The sequence below is a fragment of the Pseudonaja textilis genome, chromosome 1 (genome assembly GCF_049901715.1).
Source record: "Pseudonaja textilis isolate UNSWEBS1 chromosome 1, rPseTex1.2, whole genome shotgun sequence".
NCBI classification, from domain to species: Eukaryota; Metazoa; Chordata; class Lepidosauria; order Squamata; family Elapidae; genus Pseudonaja; species Pseudonaja textilis.
The window spans coordinates 228,079,303-228,095,098 of record NC_141990.1 but is presented as its reverse complement, the minus strand read 5'-3'; the positions used below and the strand labels follow the sequence as shown (position 1 = coordinate 228,095,098).

At 40.7% G+C, this 15,796-nt stretch overlaps 1 protein-coding gene across 3 annotated transcripts in view; it reads right to left on the bottom strand.

Moving 5' to 3' along the window:
* The window catches only part of LOC113449140 (acyl-CoA (8-3)-desaturase-like), a 45,822-nt gene extending 44,377 nt beyond the window's left edge, over positions 1-1,445 (bottom strand). For all 3 annotated transcript variants that reach the window (XM_026720137.2, XM_026720138.2, XM_087920857.1), the window contains exon 1: positions 1,151-1,445. In XM_026720137.2, coding sequence (XP_026575922.1) covers positions 1,151-1,360 — 210 coding nt within the window. In that variant the 5' untranslated portion in view covers positions 1,361-1,445. The remainder of the gene's footprint in view (positions 1-1,150) is intronic.
* Positions 1,446-15,796: the final 14,351 nt, after the last annotated feature.

Sequence of the window (15,796 nt, the reverse complement as noted above, 5' to 3'; positions counted from 1 at the left end):
TTCCATCAGGACTTCAATGGAAGAATTTCCTAAGGACATACAAGATTGAATCTTTCTGCAGACATTGCAGAAACAGATATAACTGTAAATTTTGAATATATCAGAATATATCAGGTCTTTATCAGATATGTCTAAAAGTCATACAGATACGTCTGTAGAAAGTGTGATCTGCTGCAGATGCTTCCAAGATTGAAAGTCCTCATAGATATGCAAGCACACAGAACATGTTTCTGAGCCACGGCTACTGATCCTTATATATGCTAGTTACAACAGGTAAATCGAAAAAGTCTATCTCTGTTCTGATATTTTTTTATTTAGCTTATATTTATATTCTTCTTCACACATTGAAGCAATAATGACATTGTGTGTGTGTGTGTACATGTGTGTGTATGTGTGTGCATTTAAACGTTTAATCAACATGTTAATAGAATTCTGGTCTATAAACTATTGTATTGTGAAATATACAATACAGTCTACAGATTCTAAACTTAACTAGAATTCAGTACTCATTGTATTTACTAAAAAAAGCTAAAATCCTGCAGTACTTGGTAGAGGTCACACTTCTATGCTCCCAATATTACTCATATATTCTCACTGAGAAAGTCTGCCAGACTGAATTTTGCTTAGGCAAAATATAAACTGTGTCCATTCTTTTTCACAAACACCTTCTGATCAGGTCCTCAAACCTAAGCTGTATTTTGTTCACATTGTCTAGAAGTCAATAAAGTTAAGTAACTTAACTGCAGGCAAACATTGACCAAAAACTGGAAAAAAGAAAGCCTGCAAATCACATCAACTTGTATATCTGGGGATCAGCTGCCTGGCCCCTGCCCTATCCTTTTTCCAATTACACTTTTAAATTTTGGTCAGATTTTGTTACTCAATACTACAAAATTGCCAAGCACTACAACCACCACCTGGAATTTCTTTACATTGTGTTAAAGCATTGGACTGTCCAACCCAGAATGACTGTTCTGTAATGTCAGAATTCCTTATGGCTTCAGACAAGAGAGATTCTTTCCCCTCATTCTGCTATTTGAGATCCTTGGAGAAAGACACAGTCTCATCCTGGAGTGTGTGCACACAAAGCAAGTGTTTTGTGGCAGCCTTCAATCATCCAAGGCCCTCTTTCCCTTCAGCAAGGACTCACCGTGGCATCTTGTCCAGAATAGTGTCTGATGAGACGAAACCCACCTGGGTGCTGCAAATAGAACTGACTAACATCATAAACCTTTCGATCAATGACCAGCCATCTCTCTTCCTTGAAGTTTCCTTGGCCTGTGCGGAGACTCACTTCCTCCCAGGTGAAGAGCCGTGGGACCCCTGGCTTTACTACACTGGCTCCTGACTGAGGCAGCATCCTGGCTGGAAGCACTGAGAAGTTCTGCTCCACGAATTCTTGGGGTGGTTTTTTTACCCTGTGGAAAGTGAAAGCGATTCTACCTCTTCATTCTGTTAAATGTTTTAGCCAACGTTATATACACTTCTATCAACCACCCACACTCCCGTTAACCTGTTGCACCAGATGTAATCTTGCAAGGCTTCCTTACAACCTGTAGGCGGGCATTTCTTCTTTCAGAGAGCATAAACCTGGAGAGTATTAGAGTATTAAGTTGGATTAATGAGGATATTATTGTTGAGGATTTTAAAAAAAATAAAAACAGAAGATCCTCAACAATAATATCCTCATTAATCCAACTTGATACTCTAATACTCTCCAGGTTTATGCTCTCTGAAAGAAGAAATGCCTGCCTACAGGTTGTAAGGAAGCCTTGCAAGATTACATCTGGTGCAACAGGTTAACGGCAGTGTGGGAAAAATAAAGAACTATAAAATATTCTGGGTAAGAATTGAATAAGTTCCATAACAGCTCTCCATAGAAGTCTAGCAGCCTCATCATCAACAGTTTCTTTAAATGGGCTTCCTTCTGTAAACACCAAAAGCAGAAAAGCAGAGAATTGGGAAATCCATTCAGAAAGAGAAGCATTGCATGAGACTGCTTCCAAAATTCTAAATCCTTTTAGGCATGGAACGCTCTAACCCCTCACTTTTTCAAGTACATTATCACCTCTAATTTCATTCCCGATATCAGTGCATTTTCAAAATGGGAGAGTCGCTTATGTCAACATAGTTGTGAATTTAAGAAAAGAGATACAAATGAGAGGAGAACATGCAACTTTCTGCCTTCTTCAAGCTTTGTGTTATGAATGTCTATTTCTATTATAAAAAAAGTTTTTATTTTTTACGACAAACATACAAACAAAACATAAAACCATCTTTCAATTATATACATACAGTGTGTCAGTTGGTTACAATCTTTTGTGCTATCCTTTTTTTTAGCCATTACTCACAAGTTGTATAAATTCTCACCCTGTCAATCAAACATATGCTTATGTATTTATCAATCATTAATCATTCATTTGACTAAACTATTTTTCCATCATTTTATGCGAGATATTCTAAATTTCATTATAGTTTAATCTTATACATTCATCCAATGGTTATATATTTTATATTGTATTCTATTAATTTTTTATTGTAAAACTTCCTAATCTATTTCTTTACCATGTCTTTTTATCTAACCATTGATAAAATAAATCCCATATCATATAAAATTGTTTTTCTTCTTGTTCTCTAATTTCAAATGTCAATTTACTCATTTCAGCACAATCCATGATTTTCTTAATTATTTCCTCTTGCATAGGTATTTTTTCATTTTTCCAATTCTTAGCAAATACAATTCTAGCCGCTGTTAAAATATTTACAATCAAATATTTCAATTCTTTGTTGTATATTTCTGGTATAATTCCCAATAAAAATATCTCTGGTTTAAAGTCTATGTGTTGTTTTATCATTTTTTCCAACCACGTGTGGATTATAGTCCAGTATCTTTTTGCATCCGAGCATGTCCACCACATATGGTAATATGAACCAGGTATCTGATGACATTTCCAACATTTATCCGATTTATTCTTGAACATTCTCGCAATTCTTGTGGGGGGTAACTGCCACCTGTAAAACATCTTATACAAATTTTCTTTATATGCAACTGACATTGTCATTTTTTAATTTTGAGAACACATTTTTTGCCATTTCTCTAAGTCAATCCCATATCCAAAAATTTTCCCCCAAGCAATCATCATTTCTTTAACTTGTTCTTCCTCTAATTTGTAGATTGTAGATCTAGATTGTATTTGTACATATGAAAACCAATTCATTTTTACCATTCAGGTTGCCTGGCACAGTGGGCAGGGCTGGGGCTGGCAAGAGTATGCTGGAAACAGGTGCCCAGAGAGAAAAAACTAGAGGCAACTACCGGCCCTTGCTATCTCAGCTGATCTGTGGACCATGAATAAGGGCCAGGCAGCCAGGAGGTGACAGGGAAGGGAAGGGCTGCCTCCTGTGCTGGCCATGCCCGCCCCCTTCACTAGGGCTTTTTTTGTGGTAGGGCTTATATTAGGCCCACCCCAAAAATCAGGCTGGGACTTATTTTTGAGGTAGGTCGTATTTTGGGGCAACACTGTACTAATCCTATTCTAATATATGTTCCTAATAGACAGGTGCAATGAAAATGAGTGGATGTCTGTGATAATTTTTTTGAAATGCTACATAGTGATTCATTTTTGATTAGTAATTAACACATGTTTGTTAAACATGAATTTAACTTACGAGTAAAAGGAGTTAATGAAGGGAAAACAGAATCTTATGGTCTTACATTCCCCATGACTGAAGAGAAAACACACCATTCATAAACATTCATGATCTGGAAATGGCATGGAAACTACAACCTTTTGGGAAATTCAAAGGAATCATGGTCCATTTCAGAAATTTCTGCCTAACCATATTAAATCTTTTCTTAAAATTGAAATAAATAGTAACAGCTGGATTCTGTTTATTTTGAATTATAATGAAAGCTTAAATAAGAGTCCTCTTGTGGCATTTTGATGGCACCATATGAGTCCAGCCATCTGAGTTGGGTGCATAATTTTGAAAAAGCTACCTGTAAATCTGTAAACCGTGGACACAAATAAAATCTTAGCAATGACATTCGTCAACGGAAGAAGCCTATAACTGAAATATGGTACTTTGAAATCATTACTTTCTGGTGTAACACAATACTTCAATTAGTGCAGCCCAAGATTATTCTTTTCTAGATCTCCATAATACTGCTTGCTCATACTTGTCTGGATATATCATCCTAAATTTGTACAGGAATAGAATTTTGCAGCTAATTATCTTCAAGGGTACATCCAAATAGAGGGACATCCCAAGCTACTAACCCTAGCATTTATGTGCAACACCATGATCTCCTCATACTATTTATTTTATTATTTTCTGTTGTAATGACGAGGCAGTCAAGGTGTTTGATCATGATCAAATGAATCAAGATGAACTTTATTGGAGTCTAGTCTTACATTTATACACATTTTTAGTAATCCTCTAACATTGGTTAACTTTAGTTTTCGCTCAGCTTTCGTTACTGTTTAGCACAGTAATTAACACAACTAATTATCTCTAGTTAAAGTCTAACATATGTTTACTTCCTCTCTCTAATCCTTCTTTGCATTAGTGATTTTGTTTGCTTGAGTTGTATTTGCTTTGGAACCTTTATTACCTGAGGTTTGCCATCAAGATAATGATATTCCTACAATTACAACTCTACAATTTTCAGAGCTTGTTTTCAACATACATTGATCTACATTATTATATGAGCACTGTGCATAATACTTTTTAATTGTTAGGTGGATGGATTGCAATGTATTGCAAATACTTTATTGCAAAAACTTTATATGGGTGTAATACAGATTATCTAGTAGATGCCTGTGTCAAATAATTGTCAATTGTTTCTTCGCTGATGTAAGAAACATTTCCTAGATGTTTGAAACTAGAGATCCAAGTATATCCTCCACTGATTTTTCCATAATCATGTCATTGGAGTATTGTGTCCAGTTCAATTCAAAAAGGGCAATGACAACTGAAGCAAGTACAGAGAAGGGCTAGCAAGTTGGGGAAGAATCAGGAAACCAAGCACCATGGGGAATGTTTCAAAGCTCTGAGTATCTTCAGTCTGGATGCTTACAGACGATGTGATAGCCCTCTTTAAATATTTGAAGGGCTGTCACATGGAAGCATAGTGGACATGTGCTATTACCCCGAAAGACAGGACCAGAACTAATAGTTTAAAATTACATAGAAAGAAGTTCAGGCAAGACTCCAAGAAGAACTTTTCAGTCAGTAGAACAGATGGACAAGTGGTCGGGTATTCACAAGAACCAGTCCAATGGAGGTTTGATGTTCAGAATGGTTCAGCTCAGGACCCTGTGCTGAGCAGAAAGTTGCACTCAGTGACCACTAAGACCCTTCCAACCCAATGATTCTATGAATTCACAAAAAAAATAAATCCCTTTGTCCCCTCCATAAAAGTGACATGAAGCAAAATAAGGCCAATGCTCCATGTGTTTGGCATTTGTCTGAGGAGTTTGGAGAAGCTGGAGTGGATGGGTGAGAGGTGAGCTTCTGAATGCAAAAAGAATAATCTGAAATGCAGCAACAACATTACTCTGACATAACACCAAACTAGGATGAAACAGGTCTTGTCCCTTTTTGGCTAGCCAAAACTAAAACATTTTAGCCCCCAACCCCAAGTTTGATTATGTCCACTTATCTTGACTGTCTTGCCCCTTTTTTCTGCCAGATAGATTAGGGTTAAGTTTATTGATCAGTAATTGAGGGTTAATTTTGTGAATTTATGTACCATGCCAGAACCACAAAGGTATTGCAACAATTAATTATGTTTACAGCAGGCAAGAACTTTGCAGGGGGTCCTTGGTGCTCTCCAAGTTTGGTTGTTTTCTTGCAAGTGTTTCATTACCCAAATTAGGTAAATTCATCAATGCTAATAAGGGGTGAGGTTTATTCTCAGGTTATATTTTAGTGGCTGGCTCTGTCACTAGAATATAAGTTGAGAGCCACTCCACTCTTTACTAGCACTGATGATGTTACCTAGTTTGGGTAATGAAGCATCTGCAAGAAAACAACCAAGCTCAGAGAGCACCTTGTTTCAACCCTGACTACAAATAACTCACTATGGCCAGTTTATCACAGCCAACTCACCATGGGACTACTTGTTGAGGGGCAAAGGTTAGTTAATATTGAAGAAATAGTGAAATAGAATCATGAAAGAAAGGATGCAAAAGGAGGGACAAAATGAAATATGAATTGCCAAAAATTAGAATAATTTTAAAAATTATTTTAAATAATGAAATAACATTGTTGAATTTGGCCCATGGTGAGTTGGCTGGGGCGAATTGACAGTGATGAGTTGGCTGAGGCAAGTTTGCTGTGCTGAGATGTCCTAGGAGATTTTAATATGAGGTAGCAGACAATAAAACCAATAAGAACCAGGTTGTTTTAAGGTGTGTTTTTCAACCACACAATTATGGTGCGGTACATATGAGAGTAAAGGAGGATCTGTCCTAAATTTTGCATCATTAAAAATTAAATGAAGTATTTGAAATGCAATGTTCTGGTTAATAGTGAACTGTTACATGGATCGGAGGAGCTGCTAGGGTGCAAACCTGAATGCAGTGGGAGTCTCCTCCCCCACCATCATTGTTGGCTTCCAAATCGTAGCGCTTGACAAAGTGGTAAAAGAAGTATAGATTCGGGCTGTGCAGTGTTTCGGGATCAATTCTAAAAACATGCTTCAAAAAATGCAAGAGCCAGCCTTTTTTCTATGACACAGTTACTTTAATGAGTTACAGGCAGGGGCTGCTTTTTGAAGCATCTCCTCTAAAGTTGAATCCAGAGCACAGAAGTATGATGTACATCATTTTGGAGACATGGATCAGGATAACTTTCAGCGGAGGATGGATTATGTAGGAGGATTAATCTTGCTGTTTGAAAGTAGCATCTTATCTGCACTGATGGCAGGATACTTCATTGCCATACATTTCATTATTATTATTATTATTAAGATTGTATCAGCCAGTGTTAATAACCTTTAATGGATCTAGCCAAAATTAACTTTAAAAAATGTTTATGGCCAGAGTAATTCTGGAAGTTTTTTGGCAAATTGATCATATTTAAATTTACTTTTACATATGTATAATATATCATCGACACAGACAAGTACTTTTTCACATATACCTTGTTCCCTTTTAATAAGTACACATTTGTCAGCTGATGTGGCGGTGAAACCTATTAGTCTTAAAGTTTTTGAAAAACAATCGTACCATCTCCTACCCGATTGTCGCAGACCATAGAGACTTTTATTGAGTAGCCAGGTTTTTCCTTCAATACAGTCAATTCCTGGTGGTGCTCTGACATATAATTCCTTATCTAATGGTGCATATAGGTATACTGTTTGTATATCAAATTGATACACGTGTTCATTTAGAATTGAGGCAATGACTAAGGCTACCTTAACACACTCTGCTCTCACTATAGGTGAATAAGTGTCTATGTAATCATCTGAAAACTTTTGTGAGAAACCTTGTGCCACCAGTCTTGCTTTGTATAGATTTTTGTTATCCTCTAAGGGATTTATTTTGTATACCCACCTGGTACCAATAATTTTTTTGTTCTCTGGAACCTTTGAGGGGGTATAAACTTCTAGTTTTTTAATACTTTCCATCTCCCTCTGCATGGCCTCTTTCCATTTTAGCTGTTCATTTGGTGGGAGTGCGTGTATGTCATTATAATTTTTGGGTGTAGTTATGGTGGTATCAATAGACATCACATAGTCCCTTAAAGTATTTGGAATTTTGCCCTTATTAGAACTTAGTGATCTCCTGGGTATGTTTTCGGTTGGGATATTTTTTTTCGATGAGTCATCTGAACTGTACTCATCTATACCTTTGGTTTCGAGTATGTGGTGATCTTCCTTCTACTCCCTAACCTTAATGCTATTTCTGTTGGGTTTTGTTTTTGTAATGTGTGTGTGATGTTGTGTTTGTTTCTGATGAGTTTTGAATGTGTCTTTGCCAATTATTATTTCATTTGAATGGATCTTACTCCAGTTTGTGTTTTCATGGAAATTTGCTGATCTCAATATGATTATCTTGTGATTACTATCCATGAATCTGTAAGCTTTGGTTTTTGGTTCATAACCAACAAATTTGAGTTTTTTTGATACTTTATCTCCTTTTTGTCTGAGTTGCTTGGGTATGTGTACGTCGGCAGTTACCCCAAAAACATGGAGATGTGCTAGTGTGTGCTTCTGATTATACATCATTTCGTATGGGGCTTTCTGTATCACACTTGACCATATTCTATTAAGGGTATAGTTTGAATATAAGATGGCCTCTCCCCAATATGAAAAGTTTAATCCGGCATCTTCTAATATGCATCTAACCATAGTCTGTAATATGCCATTCCTGTGTTCTGCCACACCATTTTGAAAAGCAGAAATGGCGAAGTTGTAAAATGTATTAAACCATGTTTATTAATCCAGTCACTGAATTCTTTGGAAAGAAATTCAGAACCGCAGTCTGTCATGATCTATTTGATTTTAATGTTATCTTGGATTTCTACCCTCTTATAGAATTCTTTAAACTTGGTGAATGTTTCCCCCTTGTGTTTGAGAGTATATACGAAACCATATCTACTATGGTCGTCAACAATTGTGAGAAAATGTTTTTGTGGCCAGTAGAGGGCTTCAAGGGGCCTACTAGATCCATGTGTACCAACTGAAAAATGTGCATGGTATTTCTTTTTGATTTTTTTGGTTGGGGTTTTTCTTTTGACTTTGAACTCTTACAAATGGAACACTCTAAATAATTTTCACAATTGTTTACTTTGAGTCCCTCAGAACAATTCAGCATCTTTTTAACAATGGGAAAACCAATATGCCCCAACTTTCTATGCAAAATATGGACACAATTATTATGTAAAGGTTTACCAATTGAAATATGCTTTGAGACATTCGTTTTGATTACAACATTTTCAACACTTACATCGTTAATATCATTATCACTTTCCCCTTCTATTCCCCATCACTTGTTTCACTGTTGGTATTATCATCTTTTTCTCTCTCTTCCTTCCCATTCTTAACAGCATCATTTGATAAATTGGCTATGATTTGTGCGATGGTATTTATCATGGGTATAAAATAAGATAACCCACTGGTCACTATAACATCCCCTACCTCCTTGCCATCATTGGTAAGTTGGACGGTACCGTCCTTAAATAACACCTCAATTTTGGTACCTTTGCTTAGTTTAATTATAGATAGTACATTATACGGTATTTCAGGTATAAACAGAACTTCCTTGATTCTTGATTCTCCCAAGACCTGGGATGTGGACATCCCCCTTCCCAACCACCTGCATGAATTTTTGGTTGGCAACTTTAATGTTAAACGACATCTCATCTAAAGAGGTGAACAGCTCTGTTAAGTCGTGGGAAAAAAAGACTCGAGACCAGTGTGACTTTCAGCTCTTTATTTAGTTCTCAGAATCTGCTCTAACCGCGGAGCCGCGCCAGCCTCTTTTACAGCGGCTGCTCGCGGCTCGCGGCCAATGATGGCTCCTTGAATCTCCCGCCGTTCAGACAGACCAATCATAAGGCAGCCCTTAGGACCAATCACAGTAGTGTTGAAGAACCAATCACAAAGCAGTATTGGTGGACCAAACGGAAAGTGGTATTGCAAGTATGCAATATAGAACACTCCTCCCCACTTGGTTTAGTCCAACCTACATTACGTAGTCACTTAAGTAGGCGGGGCTTTTATGGTGTCTACTTGACCTGCGCAGCTCAGTTGTGTTGTTGTCTTTGACCGGTTCGGACGGGATCGCTGTTTCTCCTGTCCTTCTCTGTGGAATCTCCTGGAAGGTGGAGTCAGCCATGCCGCTCCCGCCTGGCCTATCAGGGCTGGTAGAGTCGGCTCGGCTGCTCCCTTCCAGAGTGGCTTCATGTTGGTTTTCCGCTGCCTGCTCCTTTCTACCAAAGTCGTCTCCAGGTAAGTAATTGTGCTTTCTTACTGGGGCTACTGGTGGTGTTGGTTGGCGGTTTATTGTTGGAGTTTGTTGTGTTGTTTCTTGTGTTACTGGAGGGTCTCCCCCTCCCCTTTTATTTGCATTTGAGGGATCTCCCCCCTCTCTGGTTTGGTTATTATTATTATTTTTTAATGTTTGATGTGGTTCTGGCATGTGTGTGTGTTCTTCCCTTTCGCACCTAGGTTTGTTAGTGTTTCTTTCTAGTGTTTGTGATCTCAGCTGATCTATGTGTCTCCTCCAGCTTCTTCCATCCTCAGTCTCTAGTCTGTATGATTGGGGTCCTGTTATCTGGGTTATTTTAGCCAGTATCCAAAGTGGGTCCCCCGTGAGGTTTTTTGCATAGACCAGGCCCCTTGTTCCGAACGTGCGGTGCTTACTGGAGGAGTCTGTTGGTTTTTCAGGGCTGTATGTGGGGTGTAATCTATCTAGGTGCGATCTTAATTTTCTGCCCATCAATAGTTCTGCTGAGCTTTTGTTTGTTGTGGTGTTAGGTGTGATGTGTTGTATGATTAGCATTTTGCAGATTTTTTCTTGGATGTCCCCCATGTCTAGTTTCTCTATAGTCTCTTTTGTATACTGAACCATGCGTTCCGCCCAACCGTTCGTAGCCAGCCGACCCGGCACTGTCAGGGCATGCCTTATGCCCTGTTTGGCGAGGAACTTTTCAAATGTAAATGCCGTGAATTGTGGCCTGTTGTCTGAAACCAATAGATCCGGCAACCCATGTGTTGCGAACAGCTTCCTCAGCTGTTTGATGACAGCTTCTGTTGTTGTGGAGTTCATGATGCTTACCTTCAACCAATTTGAGTAAGTGTCTACTGTTATTAAAAATGTGTGTCCTTTTGTCGGCCCTGTGAAATCTATGTGTATCCTTGATCAGGGTCCCCTCAGTGTTTCCCAGTCGAGCACAGGTGCAGCAGGGGGTGTAGGTCTGGATTTTTGGCATTGTGTGCATGTTCCCACCCACTTCTCAATATCCTTGTCCACCCCTGGCCACCATACATAACTTCTGGCCAGGGGTTTCATTCTTACAATACCCGGGTGTCCTTCATGCAATATAGTCAGTACTTGTTCCTGAAACATTTCCGGTATGATTACCCGATTCCCCCATAGTATGCAACCTTTTAAAATCGAGAGCTCTGTTTGTCTGATTCGGAACGGTTTAAAAGTCTCATCTTTATCGGTTTCTGGCCACCCTTTACCTACCCAGTTTAAGATCTGCGCCAGCTTTTTTTCTCTTGCGGTTTCTTTCGCGATGTCTGACGCAGTTATGGGTAGGTTTGGTAGAGTCTTGATTTGTAGTGTGGATGTGGTTGGTGCCGGATTGTCTTCCAGTTCAGGTAGGGGGGAACGGCTCAGGGCGTCGGCGTGTGATATGCTCTTCCCTGCTCGGTGGATTAATTTGTAGCTATAGGCGGCAAGGAACTCGGACCACCCCATCATCCGTGATGACAATATGTTTGGGGTGGTCTTGTTCCCTGCGAGTATTCCCAAGAGTGGCTTGTGGTCTGTAATCAGTGAGAAAGTCCTGCCATAGAGATATTCATGGAATCTTTTGACTCCAGTTATCGCTGCTAGTGCCTCTCTGTCCAATTGGCTGTAATTTCTCTCTGCCTTGGACAGTGTTTTGGAGTAGCATGCAACCGGTGCTTCTCTCCCATCAGGTAGTGTGTGGCTGAGTATGGCCCTGACGCCGAACAGTGATGCGTCACAGGTGACTGTCAAAGGTTGTATTGCATTAGCACAGATTCGGATGTCAGCAGATCTTTGATTCCCTGGAAAGTGGCTTCTTCTCGTCGCCCCCAGGTCCAGGTAGCTGTCTTATCCAGCAACCTGTGTAATAGTTCTGCCATCATTGCCTTCTGTGGCAAAAAGACATTATAAAAGTTAATGAGTCCCAAAAATGCTTGTAGATCTGTTTTTTTTTTTGGTCTGGGGGCTTCTTTGATAGCTTTGATTTTCTTTTCAGTGGGGTGGATTCCTTCTTTATCTATTAGGTACCCCAGGAATTCAACTTTCTCGGTGGCTAGCTGGTATTTTTCTTTTTTTTACTTTGAGTCCCGCCTCTTTAAATCTTTGTAAGACTTCCCTGAGGCGGCTTTCCAATTGGTTTTTATCATTCACTGATACCAGCACATCATCGAAGTATGGTACCACCCCTTTTATTCCCTGTAATAGGCATTCCATCAAGCTTTGGAACACCCCTGGGGCCACGCTGACTCCAAATTACAGTCTTTTGCATCTGAATGCCCTCCTGTGAGTCACAATTGTTTGTGCCTCCGCTGTTTTGGGGTTGACTGGCCAATGCTGGTATGTTTGTGCAAGGTCGAGCTTTGCGAAGATCTTTCCTCCCCCCAACGAATGTAAAAGATGTTGAACCACCAGAACAGGATATGCACTTTGTTGTAGCGCGTGGTTGAGGGTGGCCTTATAGTCTCCGCAGACGTGCACGGACCCATCTGGCTTAATCGGAGTCACAATTGGGGTTTCCCACCATGCGTGGTCTATTTGTTCCAATACCCCTTGTGCGATGAGCTTATCCAATTACTCATCGATCTTCGGTTTTAAGGCGAAAGGGACTCGCCTTGCTTTTAACCCGATTGGGGCTATGTTCGGGTTCAAATTAAATGAAATAGGGGACCCTCGGTACTTGTCTAGCTTCCCATCGAACACGTCCTGGAAGTCCATCATCAGGTTCACTTCCCAATCCATCTCGGTGACGCTGTTGATTTCGGTCACTCCGATTCCCAGCGGTGTGAACCATTCAAGTCCCAGTAGGCTAGGGTGATCCCGGTCTACTATAGTCAATGGAAGGATTTCCGTGTGTTTTCTGAATTGTACTTGGAAGTGTCCAAGTCCAATTACGGGGATCCTGTTCCCTTGGTAGTCCTTCAAGGTCAGTCTTTGGCTCTCTAGTTCCTTTCTCTGTATGCTTGGTATCAGGCACTTTAGTGTGTTCCATGATACCATAGACAGGTATGAGCCCGAGTCCAGCTCCATCTCGCATTGTTGGCCTTCGATGTTGACTTTCACGTGTACCTTCCGGGCATCGGTTGCATTCGAGTGCCCAATGGTTATCATTTGGTGTGTCTCTTCCTTCCGGTAGGCTTCGTTGAGCCGTTTGCTTCTGTTTTCTAGGCTCCAACGGCTCCCTGCCTATCTTTCTCTCATTCTGGGGGGAGTGCTGTTTCTTCGTCTGGGACTGTAGCTTTTTCGGTTCCGGCAGACCCTTGCTATGTGTCCCCGTCGCTCACAGTGCCGGCAAACAGCATCGAGGAAACGACACTCGGAACGGGGGTGGTCTCCTCCGCACCCGGCACACTGGAACACCGACTTACGTTCTCTCCTTTCCTGTCTGTTTCGTTCTGACTGGAATATTTCTTCTTCCTCGTCGTCAGTCTCGGACAAGGATTCGATGTCCTCATGGTGGGTGGAGGTGGTGGTGGTCTTGTGAGTGCCCTCTGGCTTCTTCTCTTGGGCTTGGCTTGTCTCTGCCGGTGTTTCCTGGGTTGCTGTATTCATTAGCCGCATGGTGGCTGCTGATTTTTTTCGCGGCTTCAGCGGCAGTGGCTTCAGCGATGGCTACGGTGACTGTGATGTTTGGTTGGGTCAACAGTTGGCTCTGCAAAGTGAGATCTCTCAGTCTGAGGACCACGCGGTCTCTCATGGCTTCGTCCATGTTGAGAAACTCACACGCGCCTCCAATGTCCCTTAGAGCCGCTATGAAATCCCCGATGTTCTCACCTTCTTTCTGGTCTCGCTTATAGAATTTGTGTCTCCGGATAAGGTTGTAGACGGTCGGCGCATAATGGGCTCTCAGTAGCCGGTTCAAATCTGGCCACGCCATCTGTTTAACGTCCTGGCCAATGCCTTGGCCATTTTGAAGACTGTGGGCCCACAGTGTGTCAGGAACACGGCTCTCTTCCTTTGATCAGTTATCTCCTGTAACTCATTGCTCTAGAGGAACATGAGGAATCTATCGATGTACAATTCCCAGTCCTCTGCCATTGGGTTGAATGGTGTGGGTGGCGAGTTGCTGCCGGCCATTTCATCGGTTGCTTGGTTCTCGTTGCCACGTGCTCAACTGGTCTCCTTTGTCTCAGAATCCCACCCTCATCGCCAGTGTTAAGTCGCGGGAAAAAGAGACTCGAGACCAGTGTGACTTTCAGCTCTTTATTTAGTTCTCAGAATCTGCTCTAACCGCGGAGCCACAGCAGCCTCTTTTATAGCGGCTGCTCACGGCTCGCGGCTCGCAGCCAATGATGGCTCCTTGAATCTCCTGCCGTTCAGACGGGCCAATCACAAGGCAGCCCTTAGGACCAATCACAGTAGTGTTGAAGAACCAATCACAAAGCAGTATTGGTGGACCAATCAGAAAGCGGTATTGCAAGTATGCAAATATAGAACAAGCTCTCTATTGCAATTTATTATGGGACTATTTTGGGGGAACTATTGTTCATTTCATTACAGGCATGGAATAAAAGATTGTTACATGGAGATTTTATTATTATGGTTGGTTGCACAGTCCACCTAATTAAAGCACAGAATAATAGAGAACGTATTATAATAAGTAATGGTTAAATCTATTTTAATATATTAAATTTGGTACACACCCTCATATACTATATTAGAATTAATTTTTTTATTTATTTCAAATTATGAAAACTGAGAGTTTCTCTTACATTAATGATTTATACTTGCAGTAAGTAGAAATCTTGGAATTTATTTAAGGAGGCACCTTCTCTTTCTGATACAGAAATTGTTTTAAACACCACCTTAAAAGTGAAGGAGGACCAAGGGTCCTTCCCTGTCACAGTAATATAAGGATTGTGACGGGGTGTATTCTTGCTCCCTCTCTTTTCAACTTGTATGTCAATTCAGATGTGCTGTTCAAGCTTTTTTGAACAAACACATAGAAATTGGCAACACCGAGGACCATAGACACAGTGGTCAGCCAAGGAATGCAGCACTTGAAAGAAACATCATGCTTACTTCCTTTTGACATCGGAAGATGTCCAGCAGTGCTATCGGCACAGAACTGGCAGAAACCAGTGGGACCCAGGTATCCCATCTAGTGTCCAGAAAAGTTGTGGAAACAAGACTAAATGACTCAACTATGCACAAAAGCATCAGAATTGGAGTGTAGAAAAATGGCAACAGGTGAGTCAAAATGTGAAATATTTTGCTGCAGCAGGAGGCATTTTGTTCGCTGAAGGGCTGGAGAGCATGCAATGAGTGTCTGCAGCAGTGGTGAGATTCAATTTGTTTTTACTACTGGTTTTGTGGGTGTGGGTTGGTGGGTGTGGCAGAGGAAGGATACTGTAAAATCTCCAGTCAGAGGTGGTATTTGCTGGTTCTCCAAACTACTCAAAATTTCCACTTCCGGTTCTCTAGAACTGATCAGAACCTGCTGAATACCACCTCTGGTCTGCAGGCAACAGTGAAGCATTGTGGAGGTTCCTTGCAAGTTTGGGGCTGCATTTCTGCAAATGGACTGGGAGATTTGGTCAGGATCAATGGTTTCCTCAATGCTGAGAATTACAGGCAGATACTTATCCATCATGCCATACCATCCAGAAGGTGTATGTGATTGGCCCCAATTTCTTTCTGCAGAAGGACAACGGCCCCAAACATTCAACCAATGTCATTCAGAATTATCTTCAGTGTAAAGGGGAATGAGGAGTCCTAGAGGTGATGATTGACCCCTACAGAGCCCTCATCTCCATCATCAAGTGTTTGGGAATACATGATGAGATAGAAGGATTTGAGGCAGCCTGCATCCACAAAAGATCTCTGGT